This window comes from Equus asinus, chromosome 5 (genome assembly GCF_041296235.1).
Source record: "Equus asinus isolate D_3611 breed Donkey chromosome 5, EquAss-T2T_v2, whole genome shotgun sequence".
Taxonomy (NCBI): domain Eukaryota; kingdom Metazoa; phylum Chordata; class Mammalia; order Perissodactyla; family Equidae; genus Equus; species Equus asinus.
This window is the reverse complement of record NC_091794.1, coordinates 82848568-82865350: the sequence shown is the minus strand read 5'-3', so window position 1 is coordinate 82865350 and position 16783 is coordinate 82848568. Positions and strand designations below refer to the sequence as shown.

Here is a 16783-nt window from a genome sequence, read left to right as displayed (position 1 = left end):
AGCACTGCTAACAACTAGAGAAAGATGAAGAATCTCTCCTTCCATTCTCCAGCTAGTCCCCAGTCTGCTTCCCTGTTGACTTCCTAGTGTTACAAACTTTAATGTCTTTCGAGAAAAGCCGTTTTAAGTTAACTGCTAAAATAGCTTTACATGTAGATTGACTAATGGTTTCATCAGTGTGTGATTAGCGGTGTTCTGCTTCACTGACCTCCTTTTTCTGGTTACCTGCTAGGAAGATAACGTTGCTTTGCTTCACCTCCACTGATGTCATAGCATTCTGATTGCTACATCTGTTCTGCCATTGACCTCCTGGATTAAGTTGGCTTAACTGGCTTGTATTTTGGTTGAGTGTATGAGTAGCTGCTCTCTTCTGCTGGATCTCCAAACCTCTATTGTATCTTGCATACTCTGATATTTTATATAAATGTGGGAGGAGTATAGCAATGGCACCAGAGGGTAAAAATGTAAGAAGGCAGATTAATGGGACTCAGTATAAGGAAGACATCTCTGATAATCAGTGCCATCTAACAGTCGAACTGACTTAGGACTGGAGCTGTTCAAGGAGGAGCCAGGTGGTCACTTCTAGGAAGCTCTCCTGCATTCGGTGGGAGGTTAGACTCTGACTTCTAAGGTTCTTTCCACCTCTGATTTTCCTAAATTCCCTGGTGTAGTATTCACCTTTATTCTCTAATCAATCTCAGAAATGTTTCAATTTGTTTTGCCTCAAATGTTTAAAAAGCTTAACTTCTGCTTTTCTTAAATATATGAACGTGGATGGTGTCTCTTCTTGACAAAAGGAAACAACATTCTCGCAAGATAGACCGGATGGAAAGGGCCTTCTCTACAGAACATTCTGAGAGCAGAGGTTGATTGAGTAAGCCCTTATTTTGGTCTCATGGTTCCCTAAACTGTTTGTACTGTTTATGGTTATTTTGGAATAGGGAAGTAGGTGAATTCTCTTTTGGACAGATGAAAACAGGCTGGTAAACACACCTCTCAGCAGCCCTACCTAATTTCTCCGAGACGGCGCTGGCGTTTGCGTGCTCTTCCTTATAGTGAATCAGGAGGTGAAGAGACAGGATGTGTGGAACCGAGGCAACTGGCTTTGGAAGTATTCTTAAAACAATTGCTGCTGCTTCTTCACTTTGCCTCCCAAATTTCATGTTGGAATCAATGACAGGCCAAATCAAAGAGAATTAACCTCTATTTTCAAATCAGAATTTGTTTATTTAGGTTCTTCCTTGTGTGTCTGTCACAGTTAAACCAGTTTTCAATGCCAGTTGCAGGCTCCATGAACTGAATTTGCTTCAGTGTGTTAGGTTCATCAAGCCCTAACACCTTCATAAATTGATTATTTCATGTTGCATTTTCAGAACCACTGAATGTCAAGCAGGAAGGGACCTAAAAATTACCCGCAAATCAGCTAGGAGCCCTGTAGGAGTAGAAAGAACTTTAGGACTCATGGTTTGCCCACCTGCTGAGCAGGGGTCATTTCTCCACCATCCCTGGGAGGCGGTCATCCAGCCTTTGCTTGAACACCTGCACCGACTGGGATTCTCCTGTTTCTGGATGTGCTGCCTTTGTCTTCACACAACCTGAATTGTTAGGAAACTCTTCCTCAGAGTGCGCTAAAGTCAACTTCTCCTCCCTGGTGCTGGTTCTGCCTCGGAGCTCCCCTCTCTGTGGGATAGTTTTGCCTTTAAGGTGTTTGAAAATATCTTCTCCCTTCATTTTGCAAAACAGGAAAAAATTGTATACTTTTACCTTACTGATTGATGAATTCATTTAATAAGTATTTATTTTGTGTGTCCTATTTGTGAGCATTGTGCTAAGTATTTGGGATGAAAGATGAAGGGGCGTGGTCCTTGCCTTCGAGAGCTCACAGTTTGCTTAGGACAAGGGAGACCTGTAGGCGGTGAACTCGTAAGATATTAAGTGTTAGAAGAGCAAAGCATACGGTGGACTATTAGCCATAGGGAAGGTTAAGATTTATTCCATGGGAGGGCCTCCCAGAAGAGGTGACGTTGGACTGGAGTTCGAAGTTTGTCAAGCAGGGAGTCGGGGAGAAAGCTGTTCCAGGTAGAAGAATGGTGTAAGCGAAGAGGTGTGAGGAATGCATGGCATATTTCAGAATGACAACTTGCCCAGCGTGTGTAGGGCACAGGCTCCTAAAGGGCTTTTCTGTGTCATGTTAAGGAGTTTCAACTTATCCTGCAGCCAATAAGGAGCCATCGATGGCTGTGACTGTGTTGTTTTGTTTTTAAAATACCTGTACTATTTTTTTCATAGTACAAAAGTAATACAAGTTTATTGCAATCAATTCAGAGAGTTTGTAAAAATATAGAGAAGAAAATAGATATTTCACAACCCCACTACCCAGAAATAATAGCTTTTAATATTTTACATATATTCTTCTAGACATTTTTTTGTGCATACATATACATTTATTCACATTCTTAAACAAAAATGGAATTGTTCTGTGTATACTGCTTTAAAACTGAAATTTAAAATTAATGTAACATGGAGATATTTCTATATTAAATAGAGAGCTACAAAATTTTCTCCCTATTGTGTGGTGATATTGTAATTCCTTTATGTAATCTGTTGATATTTCTGATTTTTTTTTGGGTGAGGAAGATTGGCTCTGAGCTAACATCTGTTGCCAATCTTCCTTTTTTTGCTTGAGGAAGACTGTTGCTGAGGTAACATCTGTGCCAGTCGTCCTCCACGTTTTTGGTGGGATGCAGCCACAGCATGGCCTGAGGAGCAGAGCGTAGGTCCGTGCCTGGGATACGAACCTGCTAACCACAGGCTACTGAAGCAGAGTGCACAAACTTAACCACTATGCCACCAGGCCGGCCCCAGAAGGTTTCTAGTTTTTATTAGAACATTCTTAATGTATTAATGAATATTCTTAATATATTTCTATGTATATTTGACTTCTTGTTTCCTTGATGAGTTCTTACAAGTCGGGGTGGGGGGGGGATAGTCAAAGGATTTACTTACTTTTAATTAATTTTTAAACAAATTTTGCCTCCCTGCTGTATTCAGGGAACTGCTGTGGCCTGGGAATATACAGTGAACATCACAGATCTGCTTTCTGCTCTTCTGGCACTTCTAGTTTAGTGGAAAAGACTGTTAAACACTCACACAAATAAATATATGATAAAATGGGGTATGACTAAGAAAGAAAAAGTAAAGGGTAAATGAAAGTTTATAATTTGTAAAAAGGCCTTATCTTTTAGAGATATATACTGAAGTAGACACAGAGGAAATGGTATGATATTTGGAATTTGCATCAAAATATTTCAGGGTTGGGAGCGAGGGAAAGTGGGTGGGAGTAAAGCTGAAGTAAGATTGGCCTGGGGTTGATAATTGCTGAAGCTGGTGGTGAATTATACTGTGCTTTTGTGTGTCTACAGTTTTCCATAATAAAATGTATAAACCAGAAGAAAAGATGGGAGAAAGATTATAATCTGGTTTAGACTGAGGGGCCAAGGAAAGGCCCCTTTGAGGAAGAAGCGTTTCAGCTGAGACGTTCATGATACATAGGAGATGACCAGGCTACAAGTGGTGGATGCTGGTTGGGGAAAGAGCTTTTTCGGCAGTGGGAGCAGCGTGTACAAAGGCCAGAAGCCCTAAGGAAGGAAGATGTTGGTGCCTTGAGGAAGTGAAAGAAGGCTGGTATCATAGGAGGTGAGAGGCTGGGGAAGTAGGCATGGGCCAGATGATAGAAGACCTTGGAGACCGTCTTAGGGTTTTGCTCTCTGACTAAGCAGTGCTAGAAGGAAGCCTTCCATAGAAGGGTTTTAGGCAGTCTAGTGACAAGGTGGCTTTTGCTTCTTTAAGAGCTCAGGCTGGCTCTTTTGTGGGGAATGGTTTTGGTTCTGAGATGGAAGAGAAGGGAATATAAAAGTAAAAGTGGAGAGCCATTATAGTCTAAGAGATCTGGTGACTTTGGATTAGAGAAATAGCATTGCAGATGGAGAGGAGAGAGACTGATTTGAAAGCTATTTTGGTCTTGGTGATGGTATAAATATGGGGATTTAAGGAGAGAGATATCAAAGATGATGCATAAATTTCTGACTGATGCAGTTGAATGGGTGGAGGTGTAATTGACTAAGATGGAGAAAATGGAGGAAGAGCAGGTTTTGTGGCAGAAGATTAGGAATATCTTGTTTGGCATATGCCATTCAGAAAATTAGCACCAATCTACATTTTCACCTCTATATATGAGACTACATGAAAGGTATATATGTTCAGGGGCCTGATCTGTACAGCTCTGTGTTTTAGAAAGATTATTCTGCTAGGAGTCTGGAGACCAATTCGTTGTTAGTCCATGAGCCCTTTGACCGGGGGCTCTCATCTTTGTTGTCTCTGCCTTTGTATCCCTAGTACCTAGCAGGCAGAGTGCTTGGCACATAGTAGGTACTCAATAAATAATGCTAAAAGAATGAATGCTTATGGGTGAGAGATGAGGTCTAGGTAGAGATGGATGGATAAATTCTGGAAGTTTCCAAGATAGATTCCACAGGGCCTCAGTGTAAGATGGAAGAGATTTTCTCTCCCTTCCTTGACCCTTCCTGTCAAAGAGCTTTTCAATGGACAGCCATTAATTTATCAGTGTTTTTTTTTTTCTCAACGTTTATTTGTTGGAACTCCATAAGTTAGAGGTCAACAAGCTGTCATTATTCTAACAGTAGCTTCAAGCTATCTGTAAGTCTAGTTCTTTTCTCTGCTGCGTTCTCAAACCCAGAACCCTTCGAAGCCTGGCAGCTCTGCTGCTGGGGGCAGTTTGCGCAGCAAGGAAGCGTGCCTCAGGGCAGCGGTAGTTACTCCATTGGTAGGAGCTGTGCAGAAGTTGGATGTAAACTGGATGTTACTTATATGCTTCCTCTTTTACAAATGGAGACTTGAGCCCTAGAAAGACGTGTCAAAACACATGCAACTAGTCAGTGTAAACCCAGATTTCCCTGCCAGTGGGCTGGCTAGTACTTCCTACAGTCGATTTCTTGATAGATCAACCAAATCCGTATACTGCCTTCATTTCCACTGATTCCTTATTGCAGAGTGCATTACAGAGAGTATATTAATTAACATCATAATTACTTATTATATGTTAACTTTAATATTGCTGAATGCTTCCTGAGCCTGCTCTGAGGCTCCTGTTGAATATGCTCACTTAGCCATGACCTTGTTCTTCTGTCATGCTAATCACTACCAGTTTATATCCCTTGTCTATCCTTCTTGCTTTCAGAATTGTTTGGAATATTGTCTCTCAGAGTCTCTTCCATTTTCAACTTCAAAATGGTGTCTTTTATATTTTCTCCTTGGTTGCCATGACCAGTGTGTATTGAACAATTGGTTTACTTTGCAAGCGTACCAAATTTAAGTAGGCTGGCCCTGTGGCAGAAACACCAGATACTCCGGGATCTAAGCATGGCAGGCTGGCAGCTCTGAGCCTTCCCTTGTGTGGGTGGTGGAGGCATGTGTGGGCACAAGGGCAGGGCGGGGGTGTATAGCAGAGAAGGGGAACACGTGGGGTCCAGGTAGTGCATTTTCAAAGAGTATTTTGAGGGAGATAAAGGAAGCTGCTTAAAATTTCATGTTTTCTAGAAGACTGAAATTGGATTCAGGGTAAATTTCTTCTTTCTGATATTCAGTTAGTCAGTTTTGCTTCTGACATTTTAGGACTAGAACTCACATTCCTGTCTAAAAAGAAGCATTCTGCGCTGTTGCACAGCGTGTTGGTATATACATATGATTGAGTTAACAGGCCTAATCAGTGAAGGAGATGAATGGGAAATGGATTCTGGAAGTCTCATTCTATACCATGTTCTTATAGGTAGTTCTCTTTTATTATTATCCCTCTGTGTTCTAAGCACTGTGAGGTGGGTATTATTGTCCCCATTTTATAGATGAGCAAACTGAGGCTTAGGAAGTTTACGTATCTCTCTGAAGGCCGCACAGCTAATCATTGATGGAGCTGACATCCAAACCTAAATCTTTTCTGGCTGCAAAGACTGTACTTTTAATAACTACACCATTTTCCCACGTGTTCAGCCATCTAAGTAGCTTTTGTCTCTTGTGTTTTCCTCTTCTCCAATTTCAGAATCTTTTATGGAGCATGCAGTTACTGACTAACAAATCTGGCGGCTCAAAACTAAAAGGAGGCGGAGTGTCTGAGATAGAACTGCCACTCTTCCCCTGGGAAAAGGTGGTGGGAAGGGTGTGGGAGGACCGCAGTGGCCGCTCTCCTCCGACTTCTCATGAAAATATCATGGCCTGTGTTCTGTACTGAAGCCTTGTTTAGTGGCTTTAGAAAAATCAGATCTTAGTCTTTGTATCCCTCAGAGGCAAAGAGACTTTAAATACTCTGGAATGGAATCTGGAGAAATTCCATAGTTGTGACAGTGGCCTAGATGATTGGGAATATCCTTCTCTAGATTTAGGGCCAGGAAGCAAAGAGTGTAACATTCCACAGCTAACTTTTAATTAGTGTTTTTGGCTTCTGGTCTTGTTAGCAAACAAATATATTTTAACTATCTTATCATGAGTTCTAGACTCTGGGATCTAGAGCAAAGGGAAAATGGTAAAGAAACATGAAATATTAACTTTTGGTCTCGTTTTTAATCCTGTATAACTTAGATCTTATCTGAGTTCCTTTATGAAAATTGTAACCCCAAACAGACATACGGCACCCTAAGAAACTTCGTTCATGTGTGTTTAGGTTTTTCATTTTGTGTTTATGTAGCTCCCCACCACCCGAAGGAAATGTGTGAATCATTATGTGTTTATTAGCTATATGGCAGGCCTACTGTGCAAATCTATCCAGGGATTCGAAGGGACCGAAGGTCTTTTTAGATCAAGATGAAAGCACTAAGAGGGTGTTGGGATACAATTTCAGGCAGAGAACACCACCTGGTGGTTATAAGGAGGATTTGACCCTCTGTATTTGTAATTCGCCCTAGGATCTGAGTGATACCTTTGTCAAAAAATTACATTCTTATTTATAACAATCATGGATTCAAACTTGTAAGAATAATTTTCTGCCATCTGATTCTAGCATTCCTTCATTAAAACTGCCGCCAAACCTGCAGACCGATCAAGTAATCGTCTGTGTCTGGCAGAACCGAAGTCTTGTGCCTTTTGCTGTTAGAAACACAGGTCCTGTTTATCTCTGTAGAAAATCAATTTGTGACTTTTCACCTCTTTATTGCAACCTCTAACTGTGATGTCATGCTTATTTTATGTGGTAAATTTCTGCGTAGTGGAATGATGGAGAAGGAAATATCAGTGGTTTTTCAGTAAGTCTTTGAAAGGTGTCATATAAAAAGTAAGTTGCCTTTTTCCTGTATAAAAATTATGAAGAGGAGTTTGATAATTTTCCAGAGTGATTATTAGTGTGATCAAAGTCAGCAGGGGATGGGAAATTGTGTAACAGTTTTTTATTAAAATACACATCTGAGGGGATGGCCCAGTGGTATAGTGGTTAAGTTCGCACACTCTCCTTTGGCATTTGCCAGTTTGGATCCCAGGCGCGGACCTACACACTGCTCATCAAGCCATGCTGTGGCTGCATCCCACATACAAAATAGAGGAAGATTGGCACAGATGTTAGCTCAGGGACAATCTTCCTCAAGCAAAAAGAGGAAGATTGGTAATGAATGTTAGCTCAGAGCCAATCTTCCTCACCAAAAAAAAAAAAAAAATCTGAGATTTCCTTTTTTATTGTAATAAGCATCCTTATTACTTGACAGTCTTGAATCTAGATAATTCTATAGTTGGGTAAAGTAGGGACACTAGCCGAAGGGTAAAGGATCCTAAGTTAATCTGGGTGCATATTTTATAGGCCTGGTAGGGAGGGGAGGATAAACAAAGTTTTAAATTTCAGGTGAGCCTTGGGCTGGCATGACATGTCTGTATCTTTTTTCCTCTTAGGAAAACTGAATCCAGGCCCTACCACAATTGAAAAGTTTCTTGAGTTGGGGGGCTGTTCATATAAGATGCTGAACAGAATGTGACATGGCTTTGCACTGTTCTCCTGGGATTTTTCTTTATTTAATTACAGTATTATTACTTATTGTTATGACAATGTCTGCATTTGAACACTCATGTTATCAGTCACTGTAAAAAGCTGCTCCGTACACAAATGCTCGCATATTGTATAATTCCATTTATATGAAATGTCCAAAATTGGCAAATCTATGGAGACAGAAAGAAGATTTGTGGTTGCCAGGGGCTGAGGGGGAGGAGTTGGGAGGAACGGAGGAGTGCCTGCTCACAGGTTTGAGATTTCTTTTAGGGGTGATGAAAATGATCTGGAATTAGATAGTGGTGATGGTTACACAACTGTGTGAAGATACTAAAACCACAGTATTGTACAACTAAAAAAAATAGAACTAAACTGAAAAAAAGCCGGTCCATGGGGGAATGAACAAAACCAATAAAGGTCATTGTGGTAACGGTTCTCTCACTTATGTTCTAGCAGAAACGGCTGAGGATCTAAATGGTCCAGCTTAGGCTTTGACTCTTGTTTTAATGTGTACTTTATTGCCGTGTTCCTGACCTTCACAGGGCCGCGATGGGCCTCCTGGAACATCGGTGTGTTCATCTGTATTCGATGTGCTGGAATCCACAGGAATCTGGGGGTGCACATATCCAGGGTAAAGTCCGTGAACCTCGACCAGTGGACTCAGGAACAGATTCAGGTACGGACACAGCCCGGGCGCGAGTCGGCCGCTCTCGTGCTTCCGTGTGGAAGCAGTTCCAGAGGAATTTCGCTCAAAGTGGGCACAAAGGTGATGATAAAGAAAGGTTTAGTTGTTAAACACTCATGTCACATCCTCATACTTTAACAGAGAAATTTTTAGTCTTTCTATTTAAGATACAAGTTATTCTACCTATAATTTACCTCCTTCAAAACACAAATGGTCTGTGGTCCAGGACCCCATGGGTCCGTGAAGGTGTAAAGGGGATCTTTGGATCATTTTCTACGAGCCTTGGCATTTGCAGATCTAACATTCGTAGTTTTAGATATTCACTAAAAAAAAAAAAAATCCTCCAACTTATAAACTTATAATAATATTTTACTGCTAAAATGCATATATGAATCTTGCTTGCTGTTGGGTTGGTGGGCTGGAGTGAGAGACTTAAGTTAGTGAGTCCAGCTGGCCTAAGATCTGCACCTTGATGTGGCTTCCTTGTTCTCCCTTCTCTTCCTGCATTGAAACTTTTAAAAAGTAATTTTTTAAAAAATTGGGGAGGGTGAGGGAAGAGAAGCTGCAAAGAAAACCAGTTGGTAAAGTTGGTAATGGAAATAAGAGGTTATTCTTAACCAGAAAATGACCTTAGAGGTTAAACTGTTTTTATAGATTCACTAAAAGTCTGAAAGGTTAGTTATATTTTTCAGTTACACTTTACTGTCTCTTATGAAGGAAATTGCATACATGGAGATACTTGGGCATTTGAAGATTTGAAAAGATTTCTGGATTTGTCCCTCACAAGTGTTAAGGAGTTTATTTTAAAAGCCTAATGGGAAACACATTTATTGGTAATAGAGCTGAATAGGTTAATTAATAGTATAAGCTCAAAATTGTAATTATTGCCTGATTATTGCCTGCCAAGTAGACATTTTTATTAGTAGCTATATGTTTTGGACTTTCAAATGGGATCTTGAATTATTACTGAATTAATTGTATCTAGTGAGACAAACCTCTCAGTAAATGGTACTGGGGTGGGAGGTGGGAAAGACACCTGTGGGGGGCCAAAGGTTGGGAGCAGAGTAGAGGGACTCGTGGATCAGTAATCAGAATACCCAGGTTTCAGTCTTGGTTCTGCCAGTCTCGAGGTTGGTTTTTCAATTGTAAAATGCTGCAATTGGGGGAGACATTTTTCACTTCCTTCCTAATGTGACATTCTGTGTTTCCGTGTCTCTGGTTACAGTGCATGCAAGAGATGGGGAATGGAAAGGCAAACCGACTTTATGAAGCCTACCTTCCTGAGACCTTTCGGCGGCCTCAAATAGACCCATATCTTTTCTGGAGCAACTTATAAGGCTGAGTGGTATTTTGGTGTTTTGAGAGAGTCACACAGGAGTCAAGACCCATGATCTGACTGGGCCATCTCTATATGGATTAGTCCAAGTCTTGCTTTTGCTCTCTCCTGCAACCGAGACATAGAACGCCTATATACTTTCTAATGTCAGAATGGTGGGTCTCATGGGGAAGACTCATTCAGGAATTAAGACTGCAGTGGTTCACTGTGAATTCTTCCGTAAAGAGACATCTCCAGTAGTTTTTGGGTCTTTGATGAAAAGAATAGTTTTCTGTGCTATGTTGAATCAGCAAAACTACCATTCATTTTTAAGGCCTTCTTATGTCCTATGTGAAGGAATTAACTGTTGTTGACTAGTTAATCCATAACTTTCTTCTGCCATCCCCTCAACAGGGGATAGTACCCAGCTCACAAAACCAAACCCCCTAAAGGCGGTGTTTCTCAAAATGTGGTTTGTAGACGATCTTGTTAGTTTGCTTTTTAGTGGGTGCAGGTGGATCCTGCTAAAATGCAGATTTGGGACCCTGCAGAAGACCCACTGATCAGAATCTGGCAGTGGGCACAAGAGCTTATATTTTTAAGGGGCACTCGGGTGCCTTTGTTTAAGGCCTGTGACCTAAGAGCTTTGAAATAGATAACTGACTGCTTTACCTGTATTCTATAACAGCCAAGCTCCCCTGATGTCAATATGAAGATTAATCTCATTTGCTGCTATCATTACTCTGAACGAAAATCATAGGAAATGGTGATTCCCTGCCATACCCGTGAAGGAGGCATTTTAAGGTCTTGGTCAGAGAAAGTGCATGTGAAGAGACAGGAGCCGTATGGAAACCAGGCAGGAGGGAGAGAGGAGAACAATTTTCCATGGGATATAAATTCACCTTTTATAGTCACATTGTGGGAAAGATTTGTTTGATTTATCCTTAATAAGCTTTTTGCAGAGCTGTTGAGGGATTTATTCGAGATAAATATGAGAAGAAGAAATACATGGACCGAAGTCTGGACATCAATGCCTTTAGGGTTGGTTGTAAATCTTTCAAGTTTTGTTTGCTTATTAATCATGCTAGGGAAGAATTTGAAGAACAGCTACTAAAATACTCCAAAGCTATCAAAAAAAAAATACAAAAGTAGAAAAAAAGCCAGTTATTTGGGGCTGGCCCCGTGGCCGAGTGGTTAAGTTCCTGCGCTCCGCTGCAGGCGGCCCAGTGTTTCGTTGGTTCGAACCCTGGGTGCGGACATGGCACTGCTCATCAAACCACGCTGAGGCAGCGTCCCACATGCCACAACTAGAAGAACCCACAACGAAGAATATACAACTATGTACCGGGGGCTTTGGGGAGAAAAAGGAAAAAAAAAACTGTTAAAAAAAAAAAAAAAGCCAGTTATTGACTCAAGACCATGAGATACCATGGATCAAACTTTTGCCTCAGGGATGGACAGGGCAAACCATCAGTGACTTCTTTGCCTTGATCTATATTTAGATGTTAGTGATCCCCAGTTCCAAATTAGTTCTTCAAATAGACATGATGAGCATACTAGATCAAATAGAATAAAATGTATGTGTATATATGTATGTATGTATACATATGTGTGTGTACACATTTTTTTCTGTAAGTGAAGTCAACAAAATTAGGTGTAATTAAATCACCAGACTTTCCTTCATTTTGACCAGTGTATATTTCTAGTGAGTTGATGGACTGATTGCCAATGGGCCCCTTGTTCCTGAGAAGGGTTTTAGAAGGAGACTACCAGTTGCCAAGTACACTTTCCAACCTGGGCGTGTGGTTAGAATCTGAAATACAGTGTATGATAACTAGGACAAGTATAACATACAGCAGGAAATACAACATGGTTTCTGGAAGAAGAAAGCACGCCTGACTAATGATAACTAAAGGAGAACCAATAAATATGACTATTTAGAACTTCAAAAGTCTTTGATAAGATTCTACAGGAAATTCTCTTACGAATGATGGACTATTTCTCAAGCCGAAGTATAGAGAGTATGGAATTCTCCAGTTCCAGCACAGGTTCTGTCTGTCTATCTATCTGTCTGTCTGTCTATCTATCTATCTATCTATCTGTTTATTTTAATGGAGGATATACTAGCCAGTGAAATCACTAAGTTTACATGGGCTCTAAGCCCTTCCAGGTATTTTAAAATCAAGCTTATTGGAATCAGCTCCAGGTTGATCTTTTGAGGTGTTGTGAAAAGGGGCATTAACTGGTAGGTAAATTTCAAAGCAAGCAAGTACAAGGTAATACATGTAGTTAGTAAAGAAAATTTCTTCTCAACTTAGTCTGAAGGACTCTTACCTCATCCAGAAAAGGGACCTGGAAGTTACCCTAACTGGCCCAAGAAAGAATTAACCCAGTGTACAGCTACAGCTTGGATGGCATCATCAAAAAGCATTTGAAACCAAATCACACACATTTCCTTTTATTTGTAGAAAGCTGTGGCCTGTCTGCTTAGCTCTATTCCTTGTATCAGAAGGTATGAAATCAGATGAGGTCAGAAAAGGGTATCCGAGGCGATCCAGAGAGTGAGGGAGGAGGGAAGAGTTGCCACGTGAAGACAGTGTTCATTCATAATTGTGTCACTGGTGCACCGCACCCATGAAAACAGCCTGTTTCACTCACTGAGGAAGGAAATGTTTTCACTTAGGAAGGAAGTACTTCCTGTTTACCAAAAAGCTATTTCAAAAATATTTATTTGATGTATTTAGATTGTTTTTAATATTCTTGTGAAGACTTATATGCCAAGGACTAATATTTGCTAAGTGAAGACATTTAATATCAAATTGAAAAGAAACTGACTTTGTTAATTAAAGAGTATTCTTTTTTAATGGACAGATAAAACACTTTTCACTTCAAGAAATAAAGTATTCTGCATTAAAATGTTACACTGTGTATGAAACAGACATAGCTGCATGTGTTCTTTGTGATTATATCATTTTAGAGATAATATGAAAATTAAAGTGGAGAATCCATGCCTACTCTTACCATCTTTACGAGTGATTATCATCTTGGTGTGTTCCCTCTTTTTTTCTACGTAGTTACTTTCTGGAGGCATAATTATAATACAGTTCTTCAGAATGTCTCCTGGGGGCCGGCCCAGTGGCATAGTGGTTAAGTTCGCACACTCTGCTTCAGCAGCCCAGTGTTCGTGGGTTTGGATCCCAGGTGCGGACCAACACACCACTCATCAGAGCATGCTGTGACGGTGTCCCACATACAAAATACAGGAAGGTTGACACAGATGTTAGCTCAGGGACAATCTTCCTCACCAAAGAAAGAAAGAAAGAAAGAATGTCTCCTGCTTTCATTCAACTTAACATATGATGTATTTTCTGTTATTTATGTTCCTTATATAGTTTCCATAATCTTCACTTGTTGCATCTCTCAGTGAGTAGCTAGACCACAGTTTATTTTGTCATTCTCTTTCTGTGGCATAAAGGTGGTTGTTTAAGTTTTTGTTCAGCATAAATAATTGTGGGATGAGCTTCTTGGTGGATATAACCCTTTACATATTTTGGATTACTTTCTTAAAATATATTATGAGATAAGATATCATCTAGGTCAAAAGGTTTCAGTATTTGTCTCTTCATACTTTTGCCAATATGCTTTCTAGAAGGTGTACTGTTTTACGCTGTCTTCTCAGCGTATAAGAGTGCTGGTTTTACCTCATCCCTACCAACATTAGGTATTATTATTAAGATCTTTCTCCTCCTAAAATGCACTTTAAATTTCGCTTTTTGATCATTAGCAAGGCTGACCATTTTTTCATATATATGCTATACTTCCTTTTATATGCCTGTGTTCTTAAGTTCACTTTGGGGTTCTGTTTTGCATTTAGATATTTGATGTCAAAAATGTGACCAATAACATTATAATCAGTGAAAGTCTTATGAAACTGCCTCTGAAAGTAACAAAAACTGAGAGAGACTTTCTAATATTTTATTTTTGATGTGCTTTTTGGTTTTATACAGGCAACTCACTCAGATACCCTAAAAGGGATACTTTAATCCTTTTTCTCCTTTTTGCCTTATTTCCTTGATTTTTCCCCTAATCTTTAAGCTTGAAATTACAGTTTATTTTTTGATTTTTAAAAAGGAGATGAAGATGGAAAGAACTCATGGTTGAATTTATAAAATCACAAAGGATCTGCTGAGTAAGATGAACATGAACTTATTGACTGGTGTAGCAAGATGAGGGGGAACCCCTCAAAGAATGAGCAAGTTAAAGTTGGGTCAAAAAAAGGCAGCAAACTGGGGAAACGTCAACCTCTGTAGATAGCCCAGACCACACATTTCCAGAACAAGGAGGGCAGGTGCTTCAGACATTTGAAAGATGTCTCTTATGGCATTGAGGCTAATGTGGAAGAGGCCAGCTCTCATGCCCCACCCCAAGAAACCCTCAAGTTCATCAGACTCCTGCATCAAATTCAATAGGGACTTTTTGTGTCCTTTTTAGACATGTGGAATTATAATTTATCGAACTGTTAGTCACCCTGGGGCCTGTGTTTTTTGTCTTGTTTTATTAAATCATTATAGAAAGAAAAAGATGACAAGTGGAAAAGAGGGAATGAACCAGCTCCAGAGAAAAAAATGGAACCTGTTGTTTTTGAGAAAGTTAAAATGGTAAGTGGGCCAGGATTTGCACTGTGTGGATGGCCTCGAGTGTGTTGGTGTGTGTGGAGGGGAAGGGGTGTGGGGTTGATAGCGTACTGCAGCACGGCACCTGGGGCTCAAGGGGGAGGGAGGGTCCGCGTTTAGATGAGATCAGCTGCTGCCATTTGTGCTGCTTTCCCATCGCCTTCTTGCTGCCTAATCCGCTCTGTAACACTTCTCTTGGGGGCCACATGGGAGCTTGGGACCTGCATCTGCCCCATCTGAGCAAGAGGCACGCTCCATGCCAGAGTGCCAGGGCTGTGTGACACCTTCTGAGCAGATGCTACGTTGTCCTTCTCTCGTTAGACTTTCTGTACCTCATCTTCCTGTTCCAGTTAAGAACAGTCCAGAAGCCAGGCCGTACTAATCTATTTTAAACAATCCCTTCTTTGTATCCTTGCTCTATCATACTGAAGTAGACAGCTTTCTTTTTCCACAGGACACACTGTGGCTGTAGTAGTAGATAGTCTAATATCAGAGCTTGGAATCTTGGGAGAGGGGACTTTTTGCTATTTGCTTAAGGAAGAGCCTTTTATCATCATTTTGAATCGTCCACAGATCGCAGTCATCAGTGATTTGGCAGAGTGAATTAGGTGGTCTTTACTGATCTCCCTTTTGGTATTAAAGGTTTTATAGTCACTGGGAGATTTGTTGGCTCTCGGCTCTTGTACCATCAGACACCTACCTTTAGTCTTGGCTTTTCCTGGGACCAAAAACTGCTACTTCTGTGGGATCCCCCGATCTGTGGTTGTCTCGGTTTCAGAAAGATCTGTCTCTTCAGAAAGCCAGACAGGCACAGATGATATCTTTGTTTTTCACTTTAGGTTTGATTTATGCCCTCGTGCCTCCTGACTTGATTCTTTCACCTGACGCTTCCTGAGTCTTGTCTCTGAATAACAGCAACCATGCCACTGGAATACCTGTGGCTTTACAATGGAGAGGGGGGAAAAGCCTTCAAAAACACCTGCTTATTTCTTTCTATAACATATTTTCACCTTAGCCACAGAAAAAAGAGGATCCACAGCTACCTCGGAAGAGCTCCCCGAAATCCACAGCACCTGTCATGGATTTGTTGGGCCTTGGTAAGAGTTAGAATTTTTCACTCCCGTAATCTTACAAATTTTGATGAATTCTCTGTGACCCTGGGAGGATAGGCAGAGACGAGAGTCTTCAGTTTGTGTCTTCGTCACTAAGATTGTTCTCTCTTGTTCTTCCTGTTGTTTTACATCTGAGCAGTTGTTCTCAGAAAGTGTTTATGGTGAGATTTTTCAGAGCGACAGTAAAATGTTGTGGTTAAGAACATGGCCTTTGGAGCCAGAGTCCCAGCTCTGCCACTTGCTATCTGTGTGACCCGGGGTAGCTTCCTCATTCTCTGAACATTGCTTTCCTAATCTGTGCAGTGAGGGTGATAAGAGTCTACTTCAGAGGTGTCGTTGGAAGGACGAAAGGAGATAATGCCTCTAAAACTCTTAGCCTCGTGCCTGCACTCATTAAACGTTAGCAAGTTTACTAAGCCAGCGCCTGTGAGCCCTGCCCCCGTCCTTCTCATTTTTCAGGTGAGACCTGTTTCTGAGATGGCCTATTACCTTGTGGTCATTTTCCCCCAAACCTTTGAAACCCTGAGCTAGTGATTCTGCCCCTGTCAGAAACAGAGTCTAGTCTGAACCTTTCACAGTACCGCTGGCTATCCTTTGTTTCAGCCCATTTCCGCTGATTTAGGCTGTTGGCTACTTAGGCTTCTAATTTCTATACCTTTCATTTCTCTCTGAAAATGAATCCTATGCAGCTTTGCCCCTCAAATAGCCAGCAGGGAGCCAGCCAGCCCCCTTGCTGCGGGGCTGATGCAGCCTCCAGGCCTGGGCTGTTGCTGTCCTGGGCCTGATGGCTGGGCTACAGGCTTCTCCAGCGTGCTCTTGGGAATGTGGGGTGAGGCCTCCTTTTAGATGCCCCATCCAAGCTAGATGGTTCCAGAAAAGTCAAGATTTCCAGGTCCATGATGGAGCATGTGGGCCTTCCCTGTCTGCTTCATGTCCAGAATAGGAGGAAGGCATGGGCTTAAT

The 16783-nt window shown here is 41.1% G+C and overlaps 1 protein-coding gene across 1 annotated transcript in view; it reads left to right on the top strand.

The window, feature by feature from the left end:
* The window catches only part of SMAP2 (small ArfGAP2), a 44919-nt gene that overhangs the window by 19854 nt on the left and 8282 nt on the right, over positions 1-16783 (top strand). Inside the window, exons 2-6 of the mRNA XM_070510226.1 lie at positions 8578-8711; positions 9946-10032; positions 10999-11076; positions 14607-14693; positions 15724-15805. Coding sequence (XP_070366327.1) covers positions 8578-8711; positions 9946-10032; positions 10999-11076; positions 14607-14693; positions 15724-15805 — 468 coding nt within the window. The remainder of the gene's footprint in view (positions 1-8577; positions 8712-9945; positions 10033-10998; positions 11077-14606; positions 14694-15723; positions 15806-16783) is intronic.